The sequence below is a fragment of the Xiphophorus maculatus genome, chromosome 18 (genome assembly GCF_002775205.1).
Source record: "Xiphophorus maculatus strain JP 163 A chromosome 18, X_maculatus-5.0-male, whole genome shotgun sequence".
NCBI classification, from domain to species: Eukaryota; Metazoa; Chordata; class Actinopteri; order Cyprinodontiformes; family Poeciliidae; genus Xiphophorus; species Xiphophorus maculatus.
The window spans coordinates 24,004,112-24,018,646 of NC_036460.1; the positions used below are offsets into that span (position 1 = coordinate 24,004,112).

Below are 14,535 nucleotides of genomic sequence, written 5' to 3' on the forward strand. Positions count from 1 at the left end.
CATTTTAAAGTTAATTTTATTTAACATTTGAATTAGATCAGCTCTGGCTGAGATCTTAAGTGCATCCAGATGATGGTCAGATGAAGTTCCTTGTTCATTTCCTGAAGGTTTTAGCAGATCATTGTGCGAGTTTGGTTTTATATCACTTTAATCTACTGCAGCGCAGAAACTTTATTTTGAAAATATCACACTGCAAAAACACAAACTCTTACCAACAACTTTTTTCTAGTTTCTAATGCAAATGTTTTAGGTTATTTCACATCTTTTCCATGTTAGAAATGAAATAATCTTCAAGTGGAACTAGTACTTTTATTGTCATTATTCAAGAGCTATTGATGTAAAACAAGCTCCTATATCTTGCTGAAAAGTTACTTGTAAATTAGTTTTGTCTTATTTCAAGTGTACTAAAATGTTTGCACTGAAAACTCAACCAAAAATACTTGGCAACATTAAGATTTTTTCATTTCGACTTTACTATTAATATTCTTTTTTGCCCTTTCTTTTATTCATTTCAACTTCTATTTCATCATTTTGACTTTTTTCTTTGACTCTTCTTAAGCGATGTGTTTTTTGGACACTTGTGACCAGTTTCCAACAATTTTCTAACAAACAAAATCCTAGAGTAGAAGTGGAATCTGTTTTTCCTTCTTCGGCAGCTCGGGTTTCACTTTCGCTTTTCTGTCGTTTATTTGTGTCTCCCTGGCGGAGTGCGCCACAACAACCGCTTTCAAAATCAAATCGCTTTTCATCGACACCCACACACACTTGGACGCTCTCAGCAGGTTACCGCAGCTCAGATCTATGCTCTCCTCTTTCCCGTCACGCTGAATGTGTCAGATGAACTGACAGGTATTAAATACAAGCTCTTCAATCCTGGACCGGATGGACGATTCCTCATTTAATACATGATGCAGTCGCCTAAATGTAGACAAGGCATAAGTGCGTCCATACAGAGATGAACACCATGACTTATCTAGTGGTGATAGCTGAGGGAAGACCGGACACATGCAGCAAGTTTATCTCCACTCTATGCACCACTTTCTAGACAACAATGGAGCTCACAGCAATCTGTGGGTCTAGTCAAAGGACAAAAACACACCTTATGAAGTCAAACACCTGAGTCACTTTTTCCTTCAGCTCTTCCAGATGCGCTCGGGTTTGAGTAGCCAGCTGCTGGAATCACAGGAGGCTTTCACTGTCGCCAAGGAAGGGATCACACACAAGCATCAATGGAAAAAAGCACACACAGAAAGACAGGCAGCACCTTGAGTACGCAAGAAAAACTAATTATTTACGTGTCCGAGGGAGGATTTTCCCCATTCTTTAAATTCTGTTCGTCTAAAGATTTCATTCCTTGCGTCGCTCCAGCTCCAACACCTTTCACTGGTTTGTGTGTGAGAATCGATAAAATGTCACACACTGAGGGAAACATTCAGTCTCGGTATCGATTCTGCCGCAGCTTCTCTCTTTTCCCCGCTTACCTTACCGCTCTGGCCTGATGGGTGCAGACATGAAAAGGACAAGAAAGAAATGCCGGAGCGCCCTGTAAACATCATGTTGGAGGATTTCAGCTCCAACATAACGATGGCGCTATTTAGGGTTGTAAAGTCATCCATCCGTCCGTCCAAATAAATCTGTTTGTCCACTAAAACGTATGTAGAAATGTATATGTTGGTATTTTAGACCTTAGTTGTTAGTTTCTGTGTGCTGTAAGCAGCCAGGCCGACCAAGCCGAGGAGAGGTTGACCGCAGGCGTTGCAGGGTGTCTCTCTGACATTTGATTATTGTTTTCCATTTCCCATCGGACCGCTCCACTACCTGCTCGCTCCGGCACAGGAAAATGACTTTGATGTGGTCAAACAAAGTCTTCCTCACCTGCTCAGCAAATCTGACGTGACCTGTAACCTTTTGTGTAAGATTAACAAGAAATAGTTAATAGAAGCATTCTAATTATTGACGGGGAAAATACAACCATCGGAACCTTGAGGACCTTTTTCGTCTTTTGTTTCTGCTGCACAAACGTTTGTGCTCTCTGCTCCTCGAGGACGACGCTTCTGCTTCACCAAACACAGGAAATGAAATAGTGCAATTACTGCCAGCAAGGTAGTATTAAAGATTTAATAGCCTATGAACACTACGGGTGTAGTTATACTTCTCAGCTTCATATTGGACTTTTCAGGGTTTGGGTCTCCATGGTAACGATAACGAGCCTCCCTTGGAGCTTGTAAGGGCTTTAAAGAAAACAACGACGTGTCTGCGTGTGTGTGTGTGCTAATGCTTTGCACGTAAAAAGTTTTTATAAATAAATTGGAAATGTGAACTCAAATAAATTCCTAAGCTGTTTAGTGAAAGTATATGACCACTTGATGCCGCCTAAATGGAAATTCACTGGTGTGAATAGAGTTGATTTGCTTCATAAATGTCTAGCCGAGTGGGCCTGAAGTCTTGTAAGGTTTGACTGACGCTTCATCTGTGTTCTTTCCAAAACAGAGGGTTCATTTTCAATCTCCATCGTCCTCAAAGTCTTGTTCAGACGCACGGCTACACACACACTCTGATGACATCATGGAAGGAGGCTTTTGTAGTTGCGCTCCTGCTGTTTCGAGTCTCACATTAGAGCAGTGTTTGAGCAACCTGCCTGGACAACTGCATAATCTGAGCTTTCCAGAAACCCTACTTTCCACTTTTGTGCTTGTGGGGTGAACAGGAAGAAATTTGGGGAAGGCTATAGTACTCGCTATCAATACCATAATTAGCCCACCCCGCCTTTTGCTCCTCTTTATTGCTGTAAGCTCAGCTTGGCTCACTGTGAGGTTTTTATCACACACTGAGTTGCGATAACTCATCTAAATGCTGATCGTATTGAAAGATTTTCTACCAATGCAAAAGACAACTTTAGAGAAACTTAATCTGTTGCTCTTTGGCAGAATAACTAACAAATATTTAGGTTTTAATGCAGTTTTGAACTTTTATTAGATGTAATAGGGAGCCTTTCTTTTAGGAGATTATTTAAAGGGGCAGTATCATGTAAAATCGACTTTTTTGAGTTTTACATCATGTTACAATGTTATTCCCTCATCAGAAATATGCTTGGTCTTGCCTTGATTCTTGCATGCATGTTTGAGAAATCCTGTAATCTCCTCCTGTAAAAGAATCTCTTTAGCCTCCCTCCAGTTTTTATAGCGGGAATCACACAAATAGAGTTTCATTCTGGTGGTTTCACTAGTTGTCTTGGTTTCACCAGGACAATGAGCCAGCATGTGTTGAGTGGAATGCAGCCATCATTATTTATAAATACACACAGTTTTCCCTACTGTGGGACTGTGGAAAACAAATGGGCAAAAATATAATTGTTCTGTGTTTTTTAGATTTGCGGTAGACTAGATTTTGACATTTATTTACATACAATACATCCATTTAATACTGTTAAGCTTCACTTAAAATTGCAGTTCGTTAGGGTACTGCACATTGTCCTACTCCACAGATAACAATCTTTATGTCGACACAACCCTTAAAGATGGTTTTATCCCTCTGAATATAAGCGAGCACTAGGGAGGTTTCCATCTGCAGACCAGCATCCTGAGATGTATGGCAAGAGAAAGGAGGTAGGCTGAGGACCAGTGAGTTTCTAGATCCTTGAATACATTAGGAAGATGCCTCACTGTAATGAATTGCTAAGTGAATGTCTAGAAACCTAGAGTGCAAGAAAAGGAGCAGGTGAGACCATCATCAAGCACCAACCGATTGAGGAAGAGTTGAAGAAAGTTTTATGAACGGACTGGAGGAGGATGCAGAGTCACTAATGTGAGGCAGGACAGGAACAGTAGAGGTCAAGACCTGCGACACCACACTGGAGTCAAGATGCAGGCTGTATAAAAATGACTAATCTAGCATATAACATCAGGGTGTAAAACACTGGTAGGCAAGCCTCTGTAACCAATATTATACAGGACTTTATCTGTCGAGTGCAGCCTGGAGGCTCAGAGAGGAACTACAGAAGTTGTGAAATTAGAGGCCTCAACGGTGTGAGTGTTTGTTGGTGCATTTGGCCTTTTGACCCCAAGGCTGGAGGAGTTGGTGCAGCTGGTTCCAGTACTACCCTCTGAGACCTCCAGCAGAGAACAGTCCTAGGAGCAGCGGCTTCCACAAGGCTGAAGTGGAACCGCCATGTTGGATGTGGCAAATTCGGAGTTATTATAAATATATATTAAGAAGATTGACGCATTACACCAGAATATTGTTCATTACTATTAGGTCAAAAGAAAGCTGACATAGTTATTCATGCTTCTTTGTTGTTGCTGTGTTATAGCATATTTTTGTGACTTATACAAAAACTAAACTTCCCTCCACAGCTAGAAACTATCTGATGGAAACTAGGTTTTCAAAAAAAAAAAAAAAATGAAGCAAAAACCTCTTTTGTGAGCTGCACGTGGACCAAGTAGAGATTTAATATGTGCATGGAAACGATTTCGAAATGATGCTGACAACATCTGACAGAGACGTGCTGTAACAGTGGGAGTAATGGACCTCCAGAGTAGCAACTCTGCAGGCGGTTTCCGCATTCACACTGTAGGATATTACAAGAGATGTAGAAAAACTGTTCATGAAGTAGGGCAACTCTGCTGGGGCAAATAAAAGTGGATGAGGAGCAAATGCAGCAGGAAGAGACGGTGACATACACAAGGATTAGTAGACGAAGGGAGACTAGTTACAGGGAGGAGCTCAAAAACAAGAAGCTAAACTATTATGATGTACCTTAAAGTCATTTAAACACACTGACAGACTGATTTTAAGAGAAAAATATCTTTATTCAACAGAAGTTTGCATACATTTAACATCGGCATGAATGTCACATTATGGTTTTTATCAATTTATTTGAACCAACACAACTTATTGTGGATTCCTACATCAACGTAGTCAAAATTACGCAATAATTAAAAATATGCCTCACTGAGTTGCAGAAGTTTCCCACATAATTCTGGCTGCTTTTTTTTTTTTTTTTATCTCCCTAGAATCGGAAAAGTTCATTTTAATTTACTCTCTCTAAATAACAACATGTCTTCTAAAGGATTGAGCTCAGAGCCGTTCCAAAAGCTTAAAGTTGGTGAGCTTCCCTCCCGCTCCAAACCCGTCTGGATTTGTGCGAAGCATGAAGTTATCAGCGTCAGACCCAAACTGCCATCCTCACCCTCACACTGGAAGAAATTGGATGTGATTTTTCAGGACAACCATGAAACTACCAAGGTTTCAACTTACTATGAATTGGAAATGACCAGTGTCAAAACCCAGAGTAAAATTAGTTTTACATCATCCTAGACTGAAAGGGATTCTGGCCATGAAAGGAAACTTCTCTTGTAGCTTTACTGGTATTTCCAAAGGCCTTCTGGATCAAATAAGTTAAATTATTTGACCTTGAAGACGAGGAATGATCTTTGGAGGAGTCCAGTTGAAGCTTTCACAGAAGAAGCACTTTCCCACATGTTGAGCGGGAAAGTGCTATGCATATATATAACTATATGTAGTTATACTTACATTACATCATAACAAAAAAAATAAATAAATTCAGACATTTCACGGTTGAAGTCGATTTGTTGGGGAGTTCTCTGCTTGACTCGTCTTTATTACAGACAAGATGTATAAAATTATTGTTTCGCTCATGTAAGAAGTCATATGAGAGAAATGGGTGTTAGGAAAATCATTTGTGGAGATTTTTTTGTTTTTGCAGTTAAACATTTGTCTTTAACATGTAAATGATAGAATAAAACCTCTTATTGTACCAAATTCTTGCTCTGGCACATCGATTTATTTCACAGTGAATGTTGGCTGCTTTGAAATTTTTGGTTTCTGCACGAGTGATGAAATAATTTGAAGATTTATGTTAAGCAAACTATAAATTTCCCTTTGCATCTGATGTCAAAGAAGTTATACCACTTTAACATGACTTTAGCTTATTAGTCTGTTTGTTTTTTCCTATTTAGCTGGAAGAAACACTACAAATGAGGAGCTAGAGAGCATGTTAGAGAGTGACAACCCTGCCATCTTTACCTCTGGGGTAAGTGACTCTATTGGCATTTTGAAAAAAAGTATTTTATTCTGTCTTGCTATTATTTTCTTGTCTCTATTAATCCTCAGATAATAATGGATAACATCACCCAACAAGCAATGAATGAGATCGAGACGCGGCACAACGAGATTATCAAGCTGGAGAACAGCATCAGGGAACTTCATGACATGTTCATGGATATGGCCATGTTGGTGGAGAGCCAGGTGAAAACCACACTCCTCCTCTCTGTCTCGCTGTCCAGCTCTCCAGAGATAAGCTTTTAAAAGGTTTTTCCTAATTTAGATTCTTTATTAATCTTCAGGAAGCTGCAAGTTTTAATTTGCAGACAATAAGTTCAGCCGTAGCATGATTTCCATTTCCATCAGGTTCTCCATGCTGTGTGTCTTTGTACTATTTTGGGTCAGACCGGTTTTGGTTCGAGGACAGTAGGCCTTTATTTATTCATTTTTAAAGTTGCTTGGATTTCAGGAGACAGGCTTTATCTGTGTAACTGCTGCATAAAAACAACTCCACTGTCTTGTTATGGTTCTCAACTGTTGAAGAAATATACAGCTTTTCAGACTTTTACTTTTTATATTATCAAGCTAGAAGCATTTATGACTTCACTCAATTACAAACGCTGTCTTGTACAAACTGAGTGATTTAGGGGATCATTCAGATGCTAATCCAGAGACCTAATTCCTTAGATCCTTACACACCCATCCGTAATCCTTCGGTGCAGAGTTGTGTCTGCTGTCCTCAGTGAACTTCAGTCCTGCTGTTTCTGCTGCCATGTCTGACTGCAGGAGTGTGGGCTGAACTCCCCACAGAGAATTCCCACATCAGCAAATACTGCGCACAACATGGAGGATTAAAGAAAAATGAAACGCATCAACATTTATTTTGATTTCTTGATTTCTTGATGCCATTATTAGAACAAATATATCCATCCATCCATCCATCCATTTTCTTACACCCTTGTCCCTAGTGGGGTCTGGAGGTGCTGGTGTCTTTCTCCAGCTGACGTTCCGGGCGAGAGGCGGGGTTCACCCTGGACAGGTCGCCAGTCTGTCGCATAGAACAAATATAGACAAGTGAAATTAAACATAATGGCAAAAACGCATTTACACCTACGTGTTTCACAAGCATTCTTATCTGAATGGTTATGAAACAAACAAAAAAAAAAAAACAAGGAGATGATGTTAAACATTTACATGAATTAGAACAAAACATGCTTCCCAGACAATAGCTGAAGTTTTTATTACAATTGTGTACAAAATTGTAACGCTGTTTCCATTTAAAAAAAAAAAAAAAATCTGTACACATAATAAGTAACTAAAACTTGTGGCATGACGGATATAAATTCTTGTGTGAGATGTGCTTGTATTTTATCCATGGCAGTAGCGCTCATCATCAACCAGGAGAGGAGACCTCAGAGTGACATTCCCCTTATACTTCGGAGTGTTTTCAATGTTTTAGACATTTCATTGCATTGTTTACCACTGAATTTCTGTCACCCCCAGAAGTCTGGTTTTATGCACTTTTAGTAAGAACCTCACTAAGTTTTCTGCTGTTTTACTGGAATATATCTGTGTTACACCATTTGTTTTAAAACATTATTTCCCTATAAACTGCTGTACATTTTACCAGAATAAATAATGAAGTCACTTGATTGGTTTTGCCACTTAAACATAATAAGTTTTGTTCCTAACACAGGACCAACAGAACAACCTTTAGTGAATCTGAGTCAGAATGCATTATATCTACGCACCAATATCTACTTAGTGTGGTTGTTTTTCTAACCATACGCCTTCCATCTAAAATCATATCTCTACAAAATGTTCTTCTACATCAAGAGGTTTTATTTAAATACATGCTGCTTACAATTTAATTCCCTATTATTTTTGTAATGTCTTTGTCTTCTGTGCGCTCCAATGCTTCCGTCGATGTAGTTATTAACTCTAAACAAACACTAAAAGTTAGTTATTAAGCTGCATTTGAAATATGAACGGAGGTAATGTTGTCTCATGAAAGTCCCATCACCTCTTGTGTCAGTAAATTGCCATAACGAAATAAGGACAACTGTTTTAATTCAAGGACATTGCATGTGTGTGTATTAATATCCAAATTTTAATTTATTTTCCTCATAGTTTGAGATCATTCTCAGATGAAAATGTAATTTTACTGTTTCAGCATTGCTCTCTTCCTGTCTCTCTGTCCACAACTCTGCTTTCTCCTCTTTGTGTTCGCACAACCCTGTCACCACTGCAATGACTCTAAGCTCTAGACAACACAGAAACCTCCTTCCAATAAAACAAGGTAATATAAGTCTGTTTATAATTTTATTATGTTGTGAATGAAATCTTTTTTTTTTAAATTCACATGCATGCTGTGCAGACTGGCTTTAAACTGGACTTTGTAATTGTTTTATGATCACAAATAATTATATTTTGTTGTTAAAACCTACTTATGTCTGAATCACAGCGAAGAGTAGTCGAATCGTGGACATAAATCTAAATTATTTGTGTGTATTTCTTTAAAGTTGAAATCAGGTTTGTTGCTAAGCTGGGAACAGAGATGGAAATATTTCAAAGAGCAACAACAATGTACCATGAAGATGACGTTGTGCTCCGGTGGCATGTAATGTCACCTGAACTTATCAAAGGCATTATTAGTTTTGATTTTCCCTCCAGTCTTGTGGATAATAAGTGTCTTGCCTGCAAACACAAGCCTGAAAATTAGACAGACTTCAATAAACCAGATATTTTCTTATTGGTCCATTCTCACACAGAAGATGTTGATTAGTGATAAATACAGAATAATGTGGCCGTGGTGGAAGAGGAGTGAAGCGCTTTGGAAAATACAAGGTGTGTGTGGTACAGGAAAGCAGCGCTTGGAATCACTGATCTATGTGATGCGTTTGTGCTTTCACCAACACGTCCTCTGCCTTCTTGTTTTGTGTGCAGGGCGAGCTGGTGAACAACGTCCAGCGGAGTGTTCTGGGCGCTCAGGAATATGTGGAGGAAGCAAAGGAGCGCATCCCAAAATGCAAAAAGTTCAAAAAGACCAGCAGACGGGTGACATACTTATCTCCTTTTCTTTCTCCTTCTCCCTCCCTTCACCTCCTCTCTCTCCGTACATCCACTCCTCCTGCTCCTGCCCACACACCTGGCCCCTTCTGTCTACTTCCTGTCTGTCTCCCACACCTCCTCTCTCTAACTAACCTTCCTAGGGGGAAATGATAGACCGCATAGAGTACAATGTGGACCACTCGGTAGACTATGTGGAGAGGGCGGTATCAGACACTAAGAAGGCGGTTAAGTACCAGAGTAAAGCCCGGAGGGTGAGTGTCTGCGATGAGCACGCATGCGCAGCAAAACGCTACTTCAGAAGCATTGCATGCCCCCAGAGGAGTGGAGTGTTGGCTGTTGTCTGTGTGCATGGATGTTTACCTGTTGTACAGTTTGCATGCAAAGTGTCCGTGTGTTGGGAATGGATTGAACGCAACTTGTGGCGCCGACTGGAAGACGAGGCTGTGTTGACCTCTGGTGGTACCAACTCACTCACGACAGTCTGTCTCTACAGGCATCTTTGGGTTTTTGTTTTAAGTATCAGATCCAGGGAATTACGGATGTCTAACTTAGAGATAACCACAAATTTAGACTCTGCCTCTAAATCAATCAATGACCTCAGAGAGCATAATTACAAGTAAACAAAAGTGCAAGAAGTGTCTCATCTCTCATTCTCCTCGTGATTCTTTTGATTTTTTTTTTGTACTTCTTCACTGTGATTGACTTCTAAATCCAGCTGCATCTTATATTTACACATAAGTCCTTGCTGTGATACCCAATCTGCTGTAGCAACTGATAAAGCAACAAAGTTATTCTTGCGTGTAAAAATCTCTCATCAGTCTCGTTAAAAATTCATTACTCAAACTTTCAGTTTCCAACAGTAATTCATCTGAAAAAGTTATTCTTCATCAAGCAGCTCTAATTGGACACTTTTCCAGGAAGGAGTGTAATTTGTATATTACAAAAATATAATTATTACACTGGCAGTAGGCCCTTATTTAATCAATTATTAACTTATTAGTGATCACAATAATATATTTTAAGGGTCAATGAAGTAAATAAACTTTTACATTTCTAAGGTAAAAAAAATCTAAAAGTTCTGCTAATTTTTCTCTTTTTTTTCTTCTTTTTTTTTTTTTAACCAAACTAGATTTTTTTAAAAATGCCCTTGAGAAAAAGAAAGGATTGATTTTTGACCCTTAACCAAGCTTTATTGGAAAATCAAATGCACGTCCTTTGGCCTGAGTCGTGTTTTGCCGCTTTCTCATTGAACTGGACCAGATCTGTCGACCCATTTGTTCTCAGCGCCCCGTCCTCTCAGCTTCACTCCCAGGCAATCTCTGCTTAACCCAACCTGCAGGTCCCGTTTTGTGGAAGAGAGTTTAAGCTGGAATTATGTAGCCATGGTTGTTGGATGGTTTCCCATCTTTCATTGAACAAAGTCAAATTGAGCTTCTTTAACCAGCTTAACTGAGGAAGGTGAACTTCTGAAAGATAATGGAACGATTCTGCCCCCTGCTGGTTAAAAATAGCACCAATCCGCTCCTTCTTTCTCTCCTTTTTTCCCTTTGAATTTCCTTTATTTTTTGTTGCTCCTTTTTCTCTATTTGTTTCTTTCTTTCTTACTTTTCCTGATGACCCTTATTTGACACTTATTTGCTCTCTCTGTTCCCCATCCAGAAAATGATCCTGATAGGTGGTTGTGTCGCCGTGTGCCTCATCATCCTCATTGTTTCTCTTGCTGTCGGCCTCAGTTAGGACCCTGACACACACCGCTTGCTACTCTAGAAGTGGCTCAATAATTTAGTGTCACCATTGTAAATGAGCACTCAAACTGTGTGGGACTAATTAATATTGTCTAACTGTGTTATTTTATATTGCTCTTGCACATGTTGTGTTTCTTATTTTGCACGTTTTCTGAAAATAACAAAATGTTGCATACTTTCCCAAATTGAGCATTTGCTCTAATTATCTAATTATCACATGCATCTCTGAACAGTTCATGGACAACCAATCTTTTTCAAAACTTGTGGATGCAAAGTTTTGAATAAGCGCCATAAAAAAAATACTTTTTCAAGGGTGATTAAATCTAGTAAAGCATTTCAGCAAGCTCACACCAATGCAACATTTTTTCACTTCAGGTAGAGAAACTATTACCAGCAACAACGTCACCAGATCTCACTTTCGAAAAAGCCAACCTAGTCCTTTAACTGCACTAGCTTAGCGTTGCTGTATGTCTTACCACAAAAAACTCAGTTAGTTTTCCAATAATATATGTTCTTTTCTTCCTAAAATGCCATTTCAAGCTATCACAACAAGCAGTGGTTTAAAAAAACATCTGCATTCATTTGGCTCAGACACTGAAGAAAATCGCATATTGTTTGGAGAAAGCTCATTTAAATTTAATTTAATGAAGTAATCCCCAGACATTTTCTACTTACCATATATAATTAGTAAAAAACCCAGTGAAATAACAACTTTTCATATCTGAGAAAATTCCCCAAAAACGAACATCCGTCAACAGTCTGGCTGCTGGCTTCTCTGGAGTCGTCCGTTTCTGCTGTGGTAGCGAATGTTTCCTGTCCTTATCCCTCTGCCCCGAGTTGAATCCAAGATTCAAGTTGTTACAATCACACAACAAGTGCAGAGAGACAAAGAGCGTTGTGCTCACTCCATCATTTTCTGTGTTGCCATTAGCAGCCATACATCTGTTTCACATTTGAAGTGTCTTCCTTTTTGTCACAAAAGAAATCCAGTTAGTTTTGAAAATAACATAAAGCCACACTCTGTGTCATTGTCCATATATGGTAATGGTATTTCCCTTTGGAGAGGCTCAACTCCAGAAAGTCTCTCCTGATACACAATCAGGAGAGACAAAGCAAATCATTATTTGCTTTGAAAAAGATAGAAAGGTCCCCTTAAATCCATTTTTATTTTATATATTTAATTGTTTTGGCTTGAAAATATAATGCCTTTTACCTTTTCAGTTCAGGACAGATTTGGAAAATAATTTAATAGAAATGCACATAAATATGCTTGACATACATGTTAAAATACATCATGACCATTTTCCATGTGATTCATACAACAAACTTTTGCGTAAATGTTGCTTCGGCTGAGGCTATTCAACGGAGACCCATATCAACAATTTGATCAACATGCCATGAGAATTTGCATGGATCCACCAAAAGCATTTGGTCCATCACAGAAATTAGGAACTGCCTTTTTGATTTAAAGGTTGAACAAGTAGCAGTAGCCAATTCTGTCATGAGAAATGCGCCAACTGAGAATAACTGTGATATAAATCCACTATTTGGTCTTTAGTTCCTATCATTTAGCTCTTTTGCTGAATGAGAGACATGGATAATTCAACTAAAGCTCAGATTAAAACAAATCTGAGACATCTTGTTATTGTTTTGTCGGACACTGGTTGCTTATGAATTATATTTATTGATAGTGTTAAAAACCTGTGTTGAGCCTTTTTCTACCACCAGAGGGAGCTAAAGCTGATTCTCTGACCTTGCTTTTAACGCTGCAGTGATCGTGTTTGTTGGATGTGTAAAACGCCACTAAGGTAGAGAGAACTCAACATGCTGTAACATAAGAAGGCGGCTTGATCTGATCTAATGTATTTATCTGAAATACTCTATTAAATCAAGCAAAAGATTGCTAAAAATCTTTAGTTGAGATTGCTAAAATCTCAATCTTTATTGCCGTGACGACAGTAACTTTCATTTCAGCTGAATTTCCTCTCAGAGGACAAAAACGTTTATAGCTTGCTGTAAATATTGCAGCACTCTTTTATTTACCTGCATTTTCTGAAGAATTGATTACAATCTTAAATGATAATTTTACGTTTCACTGAGTTCTCTCTGCCTGTAAAGCTTAACGTTATCTTTAAGTTGTTGAACAAAATGCCGGAAGCAAATATTCAAACGTGAGCTTTTACAAATCCTTGTCATAGTTGCACTCCAAGAATTTCCTGAGATTATTTTATGCTGTTAAATCCCACTTTTGTTTTCTGAGTTCCACTTTGTTCAAATGTATTAAAGCTCTGTTCATACTGCTAACATGCTTTCTTCTCTTTCCTGTCTGCTGCGTGGGATTTTTCTTTTTTTATGTCATTATTCTTTTCTTTTTTTTACTCTCTGTAGAAGAAAATCATGATCATTATATGCTGTGTGGTTTTGGGAATTGTCATTGCTTCCATAGTTGGAGGAACTCTGTCTTAAACCTCTGCTGCTGTCACACCCACAAATGAAAACAGGCAAAACCAGTTCATTCAGTGTCCTGTATAAAAAACTTCAATCCAGAACGGTGTTTCCCAGCCCCGGTCCTCAGATCAAACTGCCCTGTGTCTTGTAGATGTTTTTCTTACGATAACACAATCGATTCTGATAATTGAAGTTCAACCGGCGCCTGGCAGTTGGCCAATTGGTCGAAATCGGGTTTTCCGAAGCAGAGAGACATCTAACGCATCCCTGGCGGTTCATCCTGAGGGTCGGTGTTGGAAACGACCAATCTGGAACATGCCACATTACTGTATGATGCATTCTGCAAATAGTGTACAGGGCCAGAGGTGATCTCGCATGAGTTGCTATTTTGTAAAAATGTGGTGCTGCAAGTTGTTCATCTGGATGTTGTTAAAGGCTATGATGTTTCTGGAAAAGGGACGTTACTCAATAGTATGTATTCTTAGGCATTCCAATTCGCAAATAAGACACTACTTTGTACTCTCTGTTTTGTGTTGTACAAGCGAAGTGACGGGTCACTCACCTGCAGTGTTTTCACAGACAATATTTTACCTATTGATTTGTAGTTTTTTATATATATATGTTCATATTTTATTCTAGTTTCCTTCAAAGCCCTTCATGGTGAAGTGTTGTTCTGTGTTCAGATGCAAGGGGGGGGAGGGGACCAGAAAAAGAAAACTAACCATGTACAGACGTAAATGTTTTTGCTTGTTGAATCCTCACACTGCCAAACTTCTTTTGTTTTACTATTTTTTATATACACAGCTGAAGCAGTTAAACTGTTTCTTTTACACTGCCTGGCAAAAAAAAAATGTCGCCACCAAAAATGGTCACACTCTCTAATATTTTGTTGGACCGCCTTTAGCTTTGATTGCAGCCCGCATTCGCTGTGGCATTGTTTCAATAAGCTTCTGCAGTGTCACAAGATTTATTTCCATCCAGTGTTGCATTAATCTTTCACCAAGATCTTGTATTGATGATGGGAGAGTCTGACCACTGCGCAAAGCCTTCTCCAGCACATCCCAAAGATTCTCAATGGGGTTAAGGTCTGGACTCTGTGGTGGCCAATCCATGTGTGAAAAAGATGTCTCCTGCTCCCTGAACCTCTCTTTCACAATGTGAGCCCGATGAATCCTGGCATTGTCATCTTGGAATATGCCCGTTCCAT

The 14,535-nt window shown here is 39.0% G+C and overlaps 1 protein-coding gene across 6 annotated transcripts in view; it reads left to right on the forward strand.

Annotated features, from left to right (window-relative positions):
• LOC102237888 (syntaxin-1A-like) overlaps nucleotides 1–14,238 on the forward strand; it is a 59,886-nt gene extending 45,648 nt beyond the window's left edge. Inside the window, exons 7-11 of one of the 6 annotated variants that reach the window (XR_002754332.1) lie at nucleotides 5,979–6,052; nucleotides 6,133–6,267; nucleotides 8,325–8,362; nucleotides 8,835–8,910; nucleotides 9,010–9,102. Coding sequence is in view for 5 of the 6 variants with exons in the window: in XM_023351254.1 (XP_023207022.1) it covers nucleotides 5,979–6,052; nucleotides 6,133–6,267; nucleotides 9,010–9,285 (485 nt within the window). In the remaining variant the exon portion in view is untranslated. Of the gene's footprint in view, nucleotides 1–5,978; nucleotides 6,053–6,132; nucleotides 6,268–6,750; nucleotides 6,986–8,324; nucleotides 8,363–8,834; nucleotides 8,911–9,009; nucleotides 9,387–10,794 lie in introns of those variants that run through there. The other 5 variants (XM_023351256.1, XM_005807999.2, XM_023351258.1 and 2 more) reach the window with 5 other exon arrangements.
• The last annotated feature ends 297 nt before the right edge of the window (nucleotides 14,239–14,535 follow it).